Below are 18442 nucleotides of genomic sequence, written 5' to 3' on the forward strand. Positions count from 1 at the left end.
CGACCATGTTATAAGCACAACGCTTCCCATATACATAGCGCTCAGATCCAGTACTCCAGGGCCATCCCAACACGCTTCCCTGCGTATTTTACCCAAGCCCCATAATCCGACGCCGTAACAAGTCGCACCAACCTTCCTTGTGTGAACCCGTGAATCCCACATGTGAATTATATCCGCCGATAAAATAAAAATAAAAAATCTGGAAGCCTCGAGCGGGCGAGGCACCGGTTCCGCCAGCAGTGGGAGGCATTAACGTTCCTCTTCCCAGCTGTATCTCCTCTCCGCCGGCTGCGGGACATGGATGAATTCCATCCCGTCGATCCTTCCATGGCTCTGCGGCGTGTCCGCGTAGGGCGATGGGTTGGATGGTGAATACTGGGTTCGCTGCAAGCCCTGTGTCTCCAGGGGCCACCTCGTCGTCCCTTGCTGCTGCTGCTGCCCGTACTGGCTGGCCATAGTCACCAATTCCGCCAAACGGTCCTCCTCTTCCGTGTAGTTGCTTCCTAGCGTGTCCTCATAGGTTGTGGGGTTCGAGTGGTTGCTGGGCGGACTGGTCTCTTGACGAGCAAATCCGCGGATCTCAGGCAGAGATGTCTGGTGTGGAAGCTGAACGCTGTCTGGGAGAGGCCCCAGGCAGACCACTCTTGATGGGTCGATGGGCGGTCTGGCCTCTTGACGAACGAATCCTCGGATCTCCGGGAGAGACACCTGGTGTAGAAGCTGAAAGTTGTCTGGGAGGGGGCCAAGGCAGACCACTCTTGATGGATCGATGGGCGTTCTCTGGGCCAGCGAAGATGAGGGTGGAGAGTCACCAGGCGGCGAGGGGGCCCGATCAGACTCTGACTGATCGGGTGCACGTCGGTGGGGATCGGAGAGGGAACGAGCCCCCAGGCCCATCGGCATCGGAAGCTGAGGGGCATTCATAGCTACCGGTGATGGTTCATCCCCCCAACTCATAGTTCCATTCGTTGTATGAGATATCGGGGACACCACCGATCCCATCGAGCCCTGCAGCGAGTCCGAGTTGCCCGAGTAATCATTCGAGCTGGGAGACAATGGCGGTACAGACTCAGCGCGGACGGGTGGCACCGGCCTTGGCTGTTCATAAACATACCCATCCTTCTCTGGCGGCGGAGCGACCCCGTCAGCAGGTGGCGAGTACGCTGGGAGGGGTCCAGCCAGCTGCCTGTCGATCTTCAACCGCGCCTGGTCGTAGGGGCTCATCTGTTGCCTGTCAAACCCAATAATAGCCCTCTCGTCTGCCGAATCCTCGTCATTGTCGCCATTATCGCCATTGTCCCCGCTAAGCTCCACCAACTGGGGAGGCGCGGGCAGTTCGTAAATCTCGTGGTTAGGCGCCTCGAATGGTTGGCCGCCCTGTTGCTCTGTGCGGCTCTGGGAGCGCGCTGCGGGTCGTTTCGATCGGACCATTTTCGTGAGAATACGGCCAAAAGGAGAGGTTCTCCCAGAAGTTCCGGATTTGAGAGAACCAGCGGCCGATGCCGTTTCGAAATCCACCCCCTCGGCCCAAAACCTAGAGGACCGCCTAACCGGCGCAGTCTTCCGTCTACGATAGTACCAGCACCCCATAATGAGTAGCACCGCGGCCGCCGACGCCCCAATAGCGATGCCGGCAATCTCGGGTTTACCGAGCCCTCCTTTCTTGGAGGAGGACGGGGGAGGATAGGGGCTGTTCGGAGGCTGGTCGATGGCAACAATATCCGCGTTGCTCACTGGGTCGTCGGGAAACAGGGCCTGGTGGATGGAGAAGACCGCCTTGTCATATTGGGCGACGAGGTATGTCTCCTGGAGAAAAGAGCGCCCAATAACAAATGTCGAGTTGTCGCCAGACTTTCTGAGGGAGAAGTAAGGGACTGCGGATGCTCCGTATTCGATGGCCTCGTTATGAAAGGGGTACTCGACAGTGCTGACAAGTGCCCGGATGGGAAGGGTGATGTTGAGCACCCCCGGCGTGTTCAGGGGATCGCCCAAATCGTCATTGTTGTCCGTGCTTGACAGGGTGAATGTGAATGTGTACGACTCGGGGTGCCTGTAATCTCTGTACTGGTCGTTGGAGATTTTGTAGAGTTCAATTTCTTGGTCGTAGCTCAGGCCCAGCGATTGGGCAAACTTGTCGCAGATGGTATCCGGGAGCCAGAGAAACGGGGTTGACGTATCGATGAGAGCGGTAAAGGAGTCGTTCCAGCCGGAAAGAACGTTGACATCTGTCCCCCAGTCTTCGGGGGCCGCCTGGGTCCCATCGGCCTTGACTTGGATTCCGCGAACAAGGGTCCGAAGGAGAGAGTCTTTCTTGGAAACCGTGAACTCGGTATCATGGGTCTTGAATCTAGATGCGTCGAACCCCCCCAGCGTAGCGGACGCCGGCATATTTCCTGTGCATGGTTAGCCAGGTGAGAGCCAGGACAGGACGGAGGATAAAACAAACGATAGTGGGCCCCAGCAGTATAGCCATAACTGTAGCTGGGGATGAGGCCAGAGGTCTCGACCGCGCTGGTCAAGGGGGATTTGGCGACAGTGTCGCCAAAGTTACCCTGTGTGATGCCGACGCCGAACTGGCCAAGGAAGTAGTCAGTGGTGTTGACAACCGACATCAGCACACCATCCATGGCAAACTCGGCGCCAGTCTGGATGGTGCTGGTAGATGTGATGCGGTCAAGTCCATAGTCTCCGGCTCCACCGTATCCTAGATGCTGGAGACCGAGCTCCCAGGTACCCATAGATTGCCAGTCATCCGATTCTTGGGGGCTGTGGAGGCCGCCACGGGCATCGGAGCAGTGAGGTTCCTCTAGATGACGGTCAGTATGGGACGATTGAACAAGGAGGGGGGGCAGGGCATACTTGGATAGCATCCGCCTGTGCCAACCGTCCAGAACTCGGAGAGGGCGGTGCCAATGAGCACATGGACAGGGTCCGAGTCAGATCCCAAGGAGAACTCAATGGTAGACCAGTTCCCGTCAATGCCAGCCCTATACGCGATTAGAGTGGATTCAACCGAACATGCTTGGCACGAGTGACGTTGGAGGGGCTTTTAGACTTACCAGCCGTTGGCGGGCAACGCAAAAGGGGAGGGCGTCATGGCTTGGGCTACACCGGCGAATCCCGCGAGGGCGAGGGCGACGGTGACAAGGGACGTGGACGGTGACATGGCAACGTCGATACTAGGGCCGGAGGGTCGTCGTCGTGTTGGTCGAGTTGGTCGAGTTGGTCGGGATCGCCCAGTCGGAGCCATGAGCCAGGCGTTGAAGCTCGGGTCAATGGCGCAGGCAACAAAAGGTCACCTCAAGTCGGGATGTCTCGACCGAGGGATCGTGGACTCCATGTGGTGAACGATGGAGCAGCTGGCGAGAGGGTGAGGCGAGCACGGACAATCGAGACGCGGGACCGCTTGTTGGAGGGAAACAGCACCGTCGACGGGTGCATGTGGGCGCCGGCAGGCGTCTCACGCCGTCGAATTCAATATCACTTGACCACTGTCGTCTCTGTCGGCCCTGGGCTCAGGGAAAAGCCGTCGTCTGGTGGAGGATCCTGGAGTTTGAAGTGAGCAAGTTTCGACCGAGGACAACAGCAGGGTGTAGTCGGCAGCTGGCAGGGCAGCTGGCAGGCAGCATGGCAGAGCAGAGCATGGCAGAGAAAGCATGGCAGCATGGCAGCATGGCAGCCCGTGTCGAGTCCTGCTTTGGCCGGTGGGCCGTGGGATCCCAGGATAGGATCCATGATCAGACAGGGGGGAGCCAAGACAGTGTCGCAGTCAAGGTGGAATCCATGGGTGCGGTGGTCGGTGGTCGGTGGCCACTGGCCAGTGGCTGGGTCATGGCTGAGGTGGTGCAGCCATCCGCAGCAGCAGTACGGATACCACGAGTCCACGACTCCACGAGTATCCGTACTCGTACGAGTGCATATCACTGCTACTATGTACGGATGGCTAATACGCAATACTACATAGTAGTGCTAGCTAGTAGTAGGTACTCGTAGCCCCTGGTGAGCCTTTCCCAGTCAGTCGCTGCCCTGGGCGCAAGTCCTGGCTTTTCCCTTTTCCCGCAGGCGGCGGGCAGCTTGCGAGATGCAGGCAGGGATTTAGTACAATGGAGGGCAGCCCTGGAACGCTGGAATGCCGACCGCTGGACACCGAGGTGGACAGTGGGCATTGCAACCTCCAGGGCTGGAAATGCTCGACTGGCCTACATACTCGCAATCGTCCGTACTCCGTACATAGTTATGGTCCATAGTAGGTATTAGCCCGAGGTGCTGCTGCACTGGAGATGACCGCAAATTACTGCCCCGCATTAATACTCTCAGCTGTTACCAGGTGAGCTTGGACAACACAGTCGCAACCCACCTCGACCCAAGCAAATCAAATGTCCGGCCCAAGATGCCGACAAGCACATTTCAATCGTCCTCGACAGAAAATCAGAAACCAGCCAGCCGGTGATCCAAGGCAAGGGAGCAAGGAGCCAAGGAGTTAAAGGGGACAAGGAGGCAAGGAGACAAGGAGGCAAGGAGGCAAGGAATTCCTCTCCGTTCCACGTCGCTGGGCGTCCCATCCTCCACGCCACGCAGATCTTGGATGCCACATGGACACCGGTGAATCAGGAGCGATCGGCGTGCCATCCATGCCGCCAACGAAACGCCGCAGGATGCGTCCGCATCAAGTCAGAAGGCAGCAGGACGCGGCCAACAAACTCTACTCGTACCAGTACGGAGTACCTACCGTAGTACTCCTCCACCTGCGGGATGCTGCTTCGGGGCATAAATTACAGTGCTCATATCGGAATCGTCCAGTGATCAGTGCCATCTAGCAAGTCGCTCGAGTAGTCCCGGGTCCAGGGTCAATTGTTCCGCCAAACAGGCCAGAGCAAGAAAGGAGTCGAGGACCCTGCCGGTGAAGATTGGTTGCCGCGTGGCCCGGCTGGGCCCAAAAGTTCTCCGAGGCCACAGACCTGATGCTCCCCATCTTTCCGTCTCTTGCCATCTGCATTTGCTGTTTGGTCGTTCAGAAGAGGACGGGGGCCACGAATTACGAGGACTCGTATGTGGAAGAGCATCTGCTGCTGATGTGCTGACGCGCCCTCGTATCAGTTACCGTGAATCAGGACGTAGCTGTTCGCACGCCGTACTACGTACGTACCGGCACTCACAACTCCAGTTATCGCTAGTACTAACGCAGATACAACCAGGTATCGTAATCGACCAACGATCCCGCCAATCTGGCTCCATTATGCAATGGCACAGATATTACCTCGACGGGCGCAGGTGCAGATTCCCAATTCGCCACGAGTTCGCCGCACGGGTCGTAGGGCATTTCTCGGGAGCTAACTTCTATTACCGTTGAATCGACTCGACTGCCGGGCTGTGCCGCAGTGGCCCGTCAGCTCTGAGGTCATGGCTGACTGCGGGCAGGAGGAGTGCCATCAGTATTATACGTACGTAGCAAACCCACAACACACCGTTGGAGGTGAGACTGACGAATCTGTAACGGGCGCGCGTCCCACGTCAGCGTGCCTGGTCTCAGCGTCCTCAGATATGTGAACGGTACCCCACGGCAGGCCGTCGTGGAAGCCGTCTGTCCCTGAAACCCTGAATCCTGCTCAGCCTCGGGTCCCGTGTCTTAAATCCTTCATGTGGGATGTCTGAAGAACGATGGATTACCCCGTATTAGCGTCTCCAATTTATTCGGGCAATATATCGCATTAGGTCGGAAGAGATCCTGACCGGTCTCCAGCCCATCTTCAAGGTGTCGAGATAGAGTTTCTGTGCCTACTATTACCGATGTCCCATCACCTAAATAGTAGTAGGTACCTACTTTGCAACTGTACTACATGCCGTCAACTCATGCCCATGAAGCCTGGCAAACGAGCAAGACTTCCTACCGGCCCTCGGCCATCACCTTGACAGCCGTCGGCCCATCGCAGTCCCTTGCACCGGTAGACCATGCCGCCTTGGCATAATACGGCAGTTCCCATTGACGGCTCTCGCGAACTTCGCGTTGGCGTTTAAGCAGCTCTGTTGGCTGTTAGCTGTCGGTGGACGCTTTGTGGCGTCGACAAAACGGCCTGCGAAACCGACTTCCCCCCTACCCCAGTCGGGCAGGTCCATGCACGCAGCCCTTTTGATACTCGCACCATCGTCCCTGAGTTCTTGGCGGCGTGGGCGATCTCAAGGGGCTGAGCAAAACTTGAGACTGGCGCAATCTGCACCGCAATCTGCTGGGCGCAGCAGGCACAACCTGGAAGGCAGGCACAGCAGCCAGCCACAGGCAGGTACGGATACGATTATACCACTTCGAGTGCCACCCACTGTAAATCCCCGAACGCTGCAAACCTGGAACCAAAGTCGCCCGAGTACTCCCCTAACTGCCTGGCCACCAACAGTGCCTCCCACTCCAATAGCCTAGTCCCCGGCTGTTCACCTCAACCTACTCTCCACCTTGAACACTGCACGTAATGGTGGATGTGCCACCGAACCACAGCCCTAAGCAATACCAAGTACGGATACCTACCTAAGGCACCTAGGTAGTCAGCCTTGTGCTATGTAACTACGGGTAATACTCGTACTACCACGTCCTGGTGGATACTCGGTAGACTGGCCCAACACCAGGCTTGGAAATTGGAATCGGCCCTGCCTATTAGGGCCCTAGGAGTCAACTTGTCAAGGACTGGCCCAGGGCTGCCCCTCGTTCCCTCGTTGAGGTTGGCTTGGCGCTTGTGAGTTGCACCAGCTTTGCCGCTCTGTTGCAGCAGACCGGGGACACGGGACTGGGACTTGGACATCCGCCACATCCCAGTGAGTGAGACCGGCACATGGAGTGAGTCCTCGTACCCGGACTAGTACTATGTATTACTGGTATGTAATACCACGACTTCAACCCTCCTCCAGCTTCACTCTCTCCCTCATTCTCACATCTCGGGCTCGTTGTCTAGAGTCTCCAAGGTCTCTGCGGTCATTCGACCGGGACGTCATGAATCTCACGATCCTCGACTCCCCATGTCGATAGTCCCAACGGGCCCAAAAGTCCCAAAACTAGTCCCACCGTTGTCCGTGATTGCGCTGCTCCACGGCCAATATCAGGGTTCCCCGTCCCTCTGACCGCATTCTTCCTTCTCCCCCAGATGCAAACAGTCATTCTCTTCAAGTCCAAATCATATCGACCATGAGGCCCCGAGCCCCCTTGGTGCTGTTTGCAACAGCGCTGTGCGCAAGACCAGCCTCGGCAGCGGCACCTCGCGGTATGAGCACTTGAGCAACACAGACAAGGTCACCGTCAAGAATCCCCTACTAACCTTCTCCCAGGCATCCTCCATCATGGCCGTGCCATCCCAAGCTCCGAGGCGTCGAGCGGCGAAAGTGTTAATACCACCACCCAAACCCCGACCTCTTGCGATGCTGCTGCCACCACTTGTGGGATGCCAACTATTAGTATTATTCCCATCCCAGAGGTGACATGCATTTCGATCCCGAACGGCCAGATGTCGTCCACCATAGAGATCATCTACACCTCAACCACCACCTTCTACGGCGATCCAGCCGACTACACGCCTCCTTATCCACCCATCGTCACCACGCCGTACTGCCCCTGGCCCAAGCCCTCACTCCCCCATCCCTCAGTCCCCGCGGAATCCGGCTGGCCGTCCCACCAAAGACCTCTCCCCACGAGCACATTTGTCACCACGGACAAGAACCCTTCCGTTGTCTTCTCCCGAGGACCTCCCCCAGCGTACACCGACCCCGGCGACCCTGGGCTCCATAGGCCGGGGCACCACACCACAGCCATACCCAAAGACGGAGACGACAATCAACCTGTCACAGACGCCCCTGATCGTTCGCCCAAGCCAACATTCACCGTCACCGCAGGTCCCGACTATGTCGTCATCGGAGACACCACCTTCTCCGGCATCAAACCCACCCAGACCAGCACGGTCGTCGCTGGAGGAGGCACCTTCACCATCTTCCCTACGGCTGTCATTGGCGAGGGTGTCACAGTCGCCAGGCCCGCCGCCCCGGCCACCACCGACCTTGCACCCTCCCCCACGAGCACCAATCTCGCAGGGCTTCCCATCTCCGTCTCGGGATCCGTTATAGAGATTGACGGCCGCACTCTCACCATCCCACCCAAGGGTACCACCACACTCATCAATGGGGAGAACGTGTCCCTGGGTCGGGGGACTGCCGTAGTCGCAGGCTCGAAAACCTTCACCTGGGCTGATGCCCCCGTCCTCCCCACCAGCGTCCGCGTCGTTGGGGGCGAAACCCTCACTGCCACTGGCCCTACCATCCTCGTCCTTCACTCTACCACAATCACCTACGGGCCAGGCATCGACAAATCCATCACAACCGTTGACGACGACATCATTACCATTGCCCCTAGCGGTATCATAGTCCACGGTTCCACCCTTGGCAACCCGTCTGCCGACGCTTCTGACATCACCCACGCAGTGGTTGGCGGCGTCACCATCACCCGCCTCGGCTCCTCCATCATTGCCATCGACGGCCACACCTACACCGTTGGCAGTGACACGGACCCCTTCACCACCTCCTTCGCCGCCGGGCTGGTCACAATTGGGCCCCAGGGTGTCGTCTTCAACAAAATGACCTACGGCCTAGACGACGATTCCGTCGTTGCCACTTTTGAAGCGGAAGGGACGCGGACCAGCGATCTCCCCGTCGAGACAGGCAGCAGCGGCAGCAGCGGCAGCAGCAGCAACAGCAGTGACGACGAGGATAGCAACGAGGATGACGAGGATGATGCGGCGGGTTCAGTGAGGCCCAGTGTGCTCTTCGCGGGCCTATCTGTCGCCTTTGGCATCTGGGCCTTTATCTAAATGCTGGATCTTGCCACTTATGAATTATGATTTACAGTGGGGGCAGGGAATTATCTGTTTGAACTTTGCAAAAGGCTCAAGCCGGCTTGGTATGTATTTATGGTTTCGGCGGTGGGACTAGCACGATTGGTGTTTCTTGGAGCATATACAATAGCATAATCATACCCCATAGAGATCTTAAACAAAGACCTAACACACTCAGAGTCACCTCGCAAACCCCTGCGAGTCACAAGACACCTGGTGGCAGCGCAGGAGAATACGAAAGCAAGAGTCTTGGGGTTCTGGATGGGAATCTGGCCAGCATTTAGAAGCGTCCTCCTCGCATGTCCAGACACTACAACTACTTGTATGAACCAGACAGTTCGCATCACATGACATTATGTGGCAAACCCCCCTTCAGAGGAAGAAAGTGTTCCAGGATAAGACTGCAAAAGAAGTGATCCATATTGTTAAAAGAGCTAGCCTGTTGAACGCTGAGTTCTCTACAGGCCCGACCCGGTTGAGGAAACCATGCGCTTCGAAGAGAAATCTAACGGGAGGACAGCCGACTTGAGCCACCAGAAGAATGAAAAACACACGAGACACGAAATTCTCTACCAACGACGTACCCCCTTGCCCTTGCCAACACCCTCCGTCTCCAGAGTGGGGAATTCCTCGTACTCAACACCACCTTGTCCGTTGACCCAGCCACTCTGGTCCTCCTGATCCTGCATGCTCAGGCTGAGGGCCAGGGCTAGGTCCTCATCCTCGGTCGTCCCCGGCTGGCTCGACATACCAGCCATGGGTGGGATAGGCGTATGCCTGGTAGAAGGTGACCCCGAGTGTGATCCGGAACCCGGGCTCTTGGCCCTCTTGCCACCCTTGGGCTTGAATTTGACAGAGAACTCATACTCCCCGGAGCTGTTACCCCGTGGCGACTGGCCACTGTCGTTGACGCCCTCCATCAGCGACAACCGGATAGCTGCCTGGATCTGCTGCTCGTAATCAGACTCTTCGTCAGTCATGGGCGGCGCGGTCTGGCTCGGTCCGGTGACGCTGGGCTCTGGAGTCACAGTGTCGGTGGTTGTCTCGCTAAAAGAAGACGCAGTGTCCAGGCTGGCCTCCGCAGCCGAGTCGCTAGCCCGCCGCTGTTCCTCCAGGAGGAAGGCCTCTTCAGACACCATCTGAGCATATTCAAGAGCCTCTTCCTCTGTCAGATCGCCCAAGGCTCCCACACCGAAGCGTTTACGGAGGCGTGACTGCTCGCGGGCCCGCTGCTCGTTCTCACGACGCAGTTCAGCTTCTTCGGCAGCAATATACCGGGAGCTCGTGCCGCCCTGGCGGCGGCTGGCAATGCGGCCGTGAATGTCGGAGTGCCTATGCCGACGCTTGCGACCCGTCAAGTTCGAAGTCGAGCTGTATGCCCAATATCGCATGAAAGCTCCAAAGGACACCACGCCACGAAGGACGGTAGGGTCCGGGTCAAGGTAAATAGCACCAACCGCAGAGTAGTTACCTGCGGGGAGGGCAGGGTTCATCGTCATCATGTGTCGAGGTACTCGGCCGTTAGACCGGGCATTGAGCGTCCTGATGGCATCTGTCGTGGAGACCAGGGGGTCCCAAGCCTGAACCAGACCATCGCTTCCGCCGTGTACCAGATATAGAGCTGTCGTAGCAACACAAGATATCTCGGGCGAATCTGTCTGGATGATGCGGACCGGCTGGATACCTGACGACTTGGCATCCTCACGTGCATTCCACACAAGAACAGCGCCACTCTTCGTTCCGACGACCAGGAATCGCGCCCTGCGGCCAGGTATCTCCCCCCCACCTTGGCCTACTGTCCCGTTCACCAACTCACCCGCCACATGCAATGGATCCTCCCACAAAGTGAGCGCTGAGTGGGTAGAGCAGTCCAGGGCACTGGCAGTAATGGTAGCACCGGCATGGCCCTTGAGCTGAAGTACATGGCAGGACCATTCGTGCTGAGAAGTAGGAGTGGCGACACCTGGCGTCAAGGGCGTTGGAGGAGGCGATTTCGGGGATTGCGACTCAGGGGTCTTGTCGGAGACAACCGGCTCGCCGTTGACAGGCCCGAACAGCGAAGGCGCGGCGAGTGGCTCGTCCTGCATCGGCGCCTGCTGTTGGTGAGGCATCTTCGATCTTGAGTATCGTTGGATGCAGGTCGGGTGGTTCTCAGCCAGCCCACAGTCGATCACAAATATGCTTTCTCCAGCGGCCTTGCCATCATCGCTGGCAAAATCCACTTCTAACTTCCGCTGCATGTCCCATCCCTCGCAAATCTTGATGAAGTGTGCAGGCTTGTAACGCAGAAACTTTTCAATCTCTCGCGCCTCAGCGGCCATTTGATCCTTGGACAAGTTCATAGAGTCCGAGGGCGAACGAGGCGAGTAGGTGCCACGAATGGCATTCATGTCCAAGTCATCCAGGCGAGCCACACGGCGAGTCTCTTCTATAAGGTGCCAGTAGATTTTGCGACCAGCGTGCCATGCGTTCTTGAGGATATCATCACCTTTTGCATTGTTGGAGACATTGGTGAGCGTCTCAGTCGCATAGAAAACTTCCCCCAATGCATTCAAGGCTACAGCCCATACGCGACCAGTCGCCTTGCGCTTCACGTTGTAGTTATCGTCTACCTTCAGCGACACGATTGGGACGCCGGGGCTGAGAACCCATCGAGCGGTCATGCTCCCATTCGAGTAATTGGGTCCGCTCGGGTCCGAGCCAAGGGAGTACGCAGTGACGACACCGAGAGTAGACCCAGTGAGCATCCCCACCATGGACTGCGTCGTAGCAGGAACAGCCGACGACTTGGCCAGCCAAACACTAGAGATGGCTTCTGACATTTCTGGGATCTTCGGAATGTCGGGATAAGTGTCCACGACACCCGTGTCGGCGCCAAGATAGCGGCCACGTATCTCATTCACGGCGCGGAAGAAGGCACGACCGCCAGGGAAGCCTTCGCCACCGAGAATGCCGAAAGGCTGGCTGACATCCATCACGTTGGGCAAAGCAGCCGGTCCCTCTCCCAGCCCATAAGGCACGAGGTTGGGCATGACTTCATCCAATTGGGCAAAGGAGAAGGGGTCTTCCAGGCCCCATTTCTCAATCTTGCCGCTAGTGGGGTCACTGATGGTCGCAACACCCAGGTCAGAGGCTCCCTGGATGGCCCGTGGTGGCTTCTTCCCATTGGAGAAGACGGCATGGATATTGGTAACCACCCAAGGGAGCTTGGAGTTGTAGGTCAAAACGGCGCTGGCCTTCTTGCTCGATTGTCGAGCGCGGACAGACGACCCGATGCCACCAGAGCTCGTGCTTGGCTTGCCTCGCTCAAGGCTCCTTATGAGGCGCGTGCGGAACAGGTATTCGCTCCTCCAGGTAGCAAGGGGCGTCAGCCGCGCAAAGTAGCGGGTCTCGGAGCGAATGACATCCGACGTCGATTCTAGCCAGATACCCTCGGCGCCTTTACCACGTTTGGTCTCAAGGGCGGTGTGCGCTGGGAAGTAGCGAAGAAAGGCCATTCGCCATGCGTGAGGAGTCGTCATGAGCCCATAGAAGCGCTTGGACACAAGCGCCACCGCAGCATGGGAGTCGGGATGCAAATGGGAGAGGATATGGGTCAATATCTCTATAATGAAGTGTCAGATGAACCCATTCCACTCGTATCGGGAAATAGAGTACTGACCATTGGGAAAGTCTTGAATCTGCGGACCATCATATTGCGAGTCGGGTCGCTTGATGACCCTGAAACCCAACGCCTGCTTTGGAGTAGGCGGAGTCAAGGCATTCTCGTACTCGGAGATGCGCTGACCGGGAGCAGGAGGAAGGCCTCCGGTGCAGGGTCCGAGGTTCAGGCCGCGAAGCTTCTCGTCGAGGTGATGGGCATTGATGCCATCGAGCGAATCGCAACGGGGCTCGGGGGCAAAGAACGGCGAGGCACTGCCGGAGGAGCCTGCGCGATGAGGGCGGGAGAGGCCGCTCGGGTCGTGTTGATGGGAGCCATATTGGAAGGTTTGGGAGAGGACGGAAGGGTTACCGGGCTGAAGATGCTGTTCTGAACTCTCAGTTGGCGCGTGTTGCATATAGTCGAAGGGGGTGACTAGGCAGAAGTAGGGCGACTGTGCAGGCGGTCTTTGCACAGCCAAGGCGGTATCGAGTCGGGCTTGAGGATTTGTTAGAGTGACACGGATTGCAGAAGCGGGAGGTTGCGGCAGTGGAAGCTGTTGGCATGCACAGAGGTGGTGGAGGATGATTCACGAGACACGAGACAGTGGATGACACGGAGAGAAATTGCGAGGCGCGTCCTGCCATCCCGAAATCGCGGCTTTGCCGATGAAACGCCGAGTTACGCCACTGGTCCTTCCTCACCAAAAGCTCCTACCCTACGTCAATGCCATGAACTCAACGTCGGCCTACCAATTACATTTGATGTACAAGGTAGGTGCCTACTTTACTTACGCGGGCGATCCCGTCTTGAAGACGATTAAAAAGGATAGACATGGTCTCTAAAGGGTATTGAGATCTTTTCCAACCGCCTGAAAGATTTCGGCTACTCGGAAAGGAATCTATGCTCTGTCGAGAGCTTGTCTAGCACCTTCAAAAACGGGGATCGCCCTCGTAAGTACCGTCAAGGTTGCCTGTTCACTCCAAAGTTGTCCTGCCACGAGGTTGAACGTGTGAGAGAATTTTGCTCTTGCTGTGGCATGAAATGTCTAGAACAGCACCGCACAATAGAAATTGATGAATTCCCCAGCCAGATATCCACGTCATATAGCAATACGAATTCTAATTGTCGGGAAACAAACTTCGCGCGCGGATCGGACGACCAGGATGGAGGTTTCGGATCACCCGTCGGCCGATTCGGAAATCACTCAGACTTGCAATCTGCATTATGGGTAGGCACGGATAATAAGACCACTCACAAAATCCTTGGAGGAAGCTTGGAACCCCCCTCGAGGATGACCAAAACGCACGGATCATTGTCGAGATTAACAATTAGTCAACCAGCTGCCCAGAGCAACCTGCCCACTACCTCGTACGAGTAGTACTATGTCTCCTACAAAGGATGCTAGACTATTATGCGTGACACTATGACACCTAGGTAATCTGTATGTAGTAACGTAAGGATGTCATGTTGGGAGAGGGGTACATATGCAGCTGGGGTGGACGTCTCTCTATCCCCGACAGGCCGGGGAAGTAGCAACCTGCAGTTGAAACCTGCAACAAACTGGTAATATACGCACGTATGGACGAATACACGTCAAATTGCCGGGACTCATTACGTGGCCATGCAGAGCCGCCGCCTGCTGTCTCACACTGCCTGGGGTTGCTTTTACGAATACTTTACGTGCAGGTGCAATACATACTAGTACTATACCTAGAGGTATATAAGTGCTTGTACGAGCGAGTAGGCAGGTACTAATGCATAGACGATGAACTCATGGGAGGGGCCGAAAAACTGGATTATCAGAAAGCCGATTATGATTTTGGCACACAACCATGGCAATAGTAGTAGTAGTACGCCCGCTGTTCATCGGCGGTTCCATGCCCAGGGTAGTATTGGTTATTAGTTCCCTAGGAGAATTTTTTAATACTGCAGAGTACCATTTACGAGTACTCGTACTAATACTCGTAGCGGTCAGATGCTGCACAGACTTCATTCTTGCAGATAGAAACGCCAGTACGAGTACGAGTATGTAGGCCCCAAAGTCTCAAGAATATCCCGATAAACTGGCTAGACAGCGCTTGCGCGTCCCATAATAATCTATTACCCGTGTGGGCACGACGTGAGGGCGATCACCCCTCGCTTGTGATCTGAACCGATGGAGGCGACGGGTTTCATTTTCAGCACACTAGTGACAGTGGTGGCTCGGCATTTTAAACACCAGCTTGCGTAGAGTGCAGTAGGTGTGCGTCAACGGCGACCGGTCAATTGGGTCGTCGGTAACCGGGGCGAAGCCGCGACATCGCCGACGGATGCGGGGGTGCGACTGTCGAGAAGATGAGAGGATGAGAGGATGGGAGGATGGGAACCGCGCATGCGGGCTGCAGCAACACGGCGACGTGGCAGGCAGCTGGCATTCATCCATTGCATCTGCGACGCGAGGTGCATGTCTCTACTGCAGGCTTTGCGCCCGCGGAAGAGGACAAGATCTTCTGGGCGATGTCACCCCAAAGGCTGAGATGCGAACTCAATCATAATAGATGGGATGCGACAAGCAGATTGATACCTAGCACTCCAGATGGTCCCAACAACACGGATTCGTCTAGGTTGTAGCGCCCACTGGCTGGCTGGCCGAGGATCGACTCACCGCCAATATGTGTGGTGTGTGTTGTTTGTGCGGGCGGGACGGCTGGAGGCCATACGACGACGATGGGTTCTTGCGTATGAAGCATCTAGGCGCCGTCTCCATTCTAGGCCTCCACTTCAGGCCACTGTTCCGTCGCGGCGCCACAGCCTTTTGCTGCCGCCCAAATCCACGTCTTGCCTATTCATCAATTTCTGGGGATCCAAGGCTAGACTCCGATTATCTACTCCATACTATAGTATTAGTTAACGCTACCCGGGAAATTAGCCGCTCAAGTGGCTTCGATACTGCCTACCCGTCTCCAGAGGTGGCCATTGGCCAAGCGGGTTCTGAAGTCCAGACGAATATCAGTCAGTGACGGAAGGACGACAGATCGGGACTCCGGGAAGCCTTGTCGGTGAGCGATGAGGTCCTTATTAGTAGGTAGGTAGTCTTCGGGAAGTGGTGCCATTCGCACCCGGGCTCTCGCCGTACAAGTCGGTAACTGTCCATACTTATTGTTACGGATGCGCATGGTAATAATATAGCAGAATTTCTCGTGCTGTGCGCAGCACCGAACGGGGCTCGTACTTAAAGGTGCATCAACATCAGCTTGGAAATGAAGAAGAAATTTGTCATTTTCGACAGCGGGCGGCAGGATGGGCGGTGCCAACCCGCCGGTACCACGCCCCTCCATGACCACTCCACCGTTCTTGAGATCTGTGTTTTTCTTCTTCTTGGGTGCGCCATCTGCAAAGCTTGTCGGAAATGTGTCTCGCACGGACGGCGTCCTGCAAACACTGTTCTCGTTATCATGCTAATTCCGGAGTACCACGTAGCAATACTTGGTGGCCGTGGCGCATGGTGGCAGGGAAAATTGGGAAGAAAAGTTCTCGGCCCTTCTCCTTTCGTATTTGTTGCTGTCAGTCTGTGGCCATGCATGTCTGAGACTCGATGCACGGCGTTTGTATCCATCAGTATGGAGGCCTGAGCAAGAAACCGTGCTAGTGATAATAACCAGAGCCTCGGGACGGGGGGGGGGGGGGGGGCTGGTTACGTTTGAGAGCGAAGACCGGGATCCTCCGTGTCACATGGAGTTCTCCAAAACCTGCGGTTGATTAATTGATTGATTGATTGATTCAGATGGACTGATTGAATACTGATAATATTGGGCCGACATGCCTACAGGGCTTTGGCGACGGACATGGCGACGGCATAGACAGCACATGGGCTAATATGCACGAAGGAGTCTGTTTGGAAGGGCCTGGCACTCGAGATGGCCTCTTGTCTCGTCAAGGATGGTGGCGAGTTGGAGATGGTCGGCGACACGAACTGGTTGCTGCCAGGCAGTAATACTCGTCTTCGATATCGGGGTGTCTGGGGAGTATGGGTGATGGAGGCACAGGGGCGTGGAGGCAGGTGAGAGTAGCGGGGGATAATTTCTAGTGGGTTCACCGGTTCATTCTTGCAGACTCGCAGTCTTCGCAGCATCCCAACTTCCCAGTCCTCTCGTCCTCTCGTAATGATAAAGCCACCGACCAGGCCACCAGAGTTGACACATCGAAAAAAGACGGAATGTTTGGCCGGGGATCAGGCTTGGCCTTTCGGCCCACGGTCGTCGACAGCTCGGCAGTGCGATAATTATATTAATATTGGTCTTGCCCAGCAGGGACAGTTGGAACAATTGCCCAATGCGAGGGAAACAGTCGCAGCTCGCAAACCGCGACCGCCCTGAAGTGTCAGTATTTGAAATGTAGATTGATTGATGTGATCGACTCCCGATTTATTTGGAGCGACTAATCATTGATAACAAGTCTGGCAGGCGTTTCCCTCGCCCGCTGGCCAATGGCTGTTACTGACCACATCGTACGGAGTACCGAGTAAGAATCCGAGACCCTGCTGTGGAACCTGAATAAGGTGACCACCTGTGTCGTGCTGCTTGTGCACAACAGGCCAGACCAGGCAGCTGGGATGAGGGCCTTGGCCCGGATAGCATCCCCCTTCTTGGCTGGTGTCGTTGCACCGGCCAGTGCGACCCTCCGGGTTTCACCGAGCAGTAACCCAGCGACTTCCTCCACGAACTCGCAGGTCGGGAGGTTGCTGCCATGCTGGTGGGCTTACTAATTCCAGTGCAATTGAGTACCTGATACCTGGGTAGCTCCTATTACTACATAGTACTACGAGTAGCATGTAGTACTTGGTAACTGTTGGGTAAATGTAGCATCAACCCCTCGTTGTGGGAGGCACACCTGCATTCTGCACTCTGTTCATGTGGAGGCGCCGGAAGGTCGTCCTCGTGGTCTGCTGCATACTATATAATACTACGTGAGGGTATCTAGTATATTTCGCGCCGCACACCATCAATGGGATCCGGCGATGGTGGGTTGAGTGGACGCCCGCCGGGTGGCTACGATGGTTGCGATGACGAAGGTGACGGCGTGGTGGTTCTCACCGTGTGCGGCCCAGCGCCGCACCGCATGCTCTGAGCTGCACTGGAGCTGCACCAGAAGTGCACCAGAAGTGCACCTTCCCAGGCATCTGGTCTGGACGGACGGCAGGTCCCCCTCCTTGCCTCCATCCCTCCCAGCGCCTTGGGCCCCCCCGCCCCTTCCCCCCTAGACCCATGAACCTACAGGGACAGGGTAGGAATGAAGTCAACGGACAGACGGGCCATCCCTCCACCAGCAGCGCCCTGGACAGTTAACAGGCCAATCGCAGCACTCTATACCGGCGCCGTGGACCGCCACTCCACACCCCCTTCAGGCATCACCCCTCTATCCGGTCCACCGTTACCAGGCCCCAGGGGCGCTCCACCAGTGGATGCCCTTGGCGTCCCCCTACTTTGCACCCGCCTCCAGCCACCCCAGCCCATTTGCCCTTCGCGCCCCCGGCGTCTTCTCGCAGTCAGTGTTGCAGTTGTTGTGCAGCACTACAGCACTGCAGACTGCACTGATGCAGAGCTGCAGTCTTGCCCTTCCAGCGGTATTCCACTCTTCCACGGTTCCACTGTTAGTCTGTTCCAGTGTCTGCGGCCCTGTGGGTTCCATCATGTCATCCACATCGTTCCCTCGCCAGTTTGCCACTAGGCCGTTGCCGTACCTCCTCCGTGGGTAGGTGCCCTGGGTAGGTACTTCCTCCTTGCAGGTACTATGTACTACGTAGAATGTAGAAGGGCCTCCGGCTTGCCGTCGTCCTGGTCCCAGTCCACCAACCCAGTCAACCCAGTCCAGAGTGGCTCGACCGCCTTGCAACCGACCCAGACAGACGAGCTGCCCAGATTTGTCTGAAGTGGCCTGGTGTTCCTCTCCCGCCTTGCTC

General features: G+C 56.6%; 3 protein-coding genes across 3 annotated transcripts; 1 reads left to right on the forward strand and 2 right to left on the reverse strand.

Moving 5' to 3' along the window:
• Nucleotides 1-249: 249 nt before the first annotated feature.
• On the reverse strand, nucleotides 250-3166 carry ACO1O0_006272 (aspartic peptidase domain-containing protein; the record flags this gene model as incomplete). The annotated part of the gene is made up of 4 exons (XM_083195666.1): nucleotides 250-2393; nucleotides 2447-2806; nucleotides 2860-2987; nucleotides 3060-3166. The coding sequence occupies 4 exons, from the start codon at nucleotides 3164-3166 to the stop codon at nucleotides 250-252; spliced, it is 2739 nt and encodes a 912-aa protein (XP_083048682.1).
• Nucleotides 3167-7484: 4318 nt separating this feature from the next.
• Nucleotides 7485-8837, forward strand: ACO1O0_006273 (uncharacterized protein; the record flags this gene model as incomplete). The annotated part of the gene is made up of 1 exon (XM_083195667.1): nucleotides 7485-8837. The coding sequence occupies one exon, from the start codon at nucleotides 7485-7487 to the stop codon at nucleotides 8835-8837; it is 1353 nt and encodes a 450-aa protein (XP_083048683.1).
• Nucleotides 8838-9430: 593 nt separating this feature from the next.
• ACO1O0_006274 (uncharacterized protein) lies at nucleotides 9431-12919 on the reverse strand (the record flags this gene model as incomplete). The annotated part of the gene is made up of 2 exons (XM_083195668.1): nucleotides 9431-12465; nucleotides 12523-12919. 2 exons carry the CDS (start codon nucleotides 12917-12919, stop codon nucleotides 9431-9433), a joined length of 3432 nt encoding a protein of 1143 aa, XP_083048684.1.
• Between the last annotated feature and the right edge of the window lie 5523 nt (nucleotides 12920-18442).

The sequence above is a fragment of the Amphichorda felina genome (assembly GCF_050947745.1).
Source record: "Amphichorda felina strain 45539 chromosome Unknown scaffold_6, whole genome shotgun sequence".
NCBI lineage: Eukaryota > Fungi > Ascomycota > Sordariomycetes > Hypocreales > Bionectriaceae > Amphichorda > Amphichorda felina.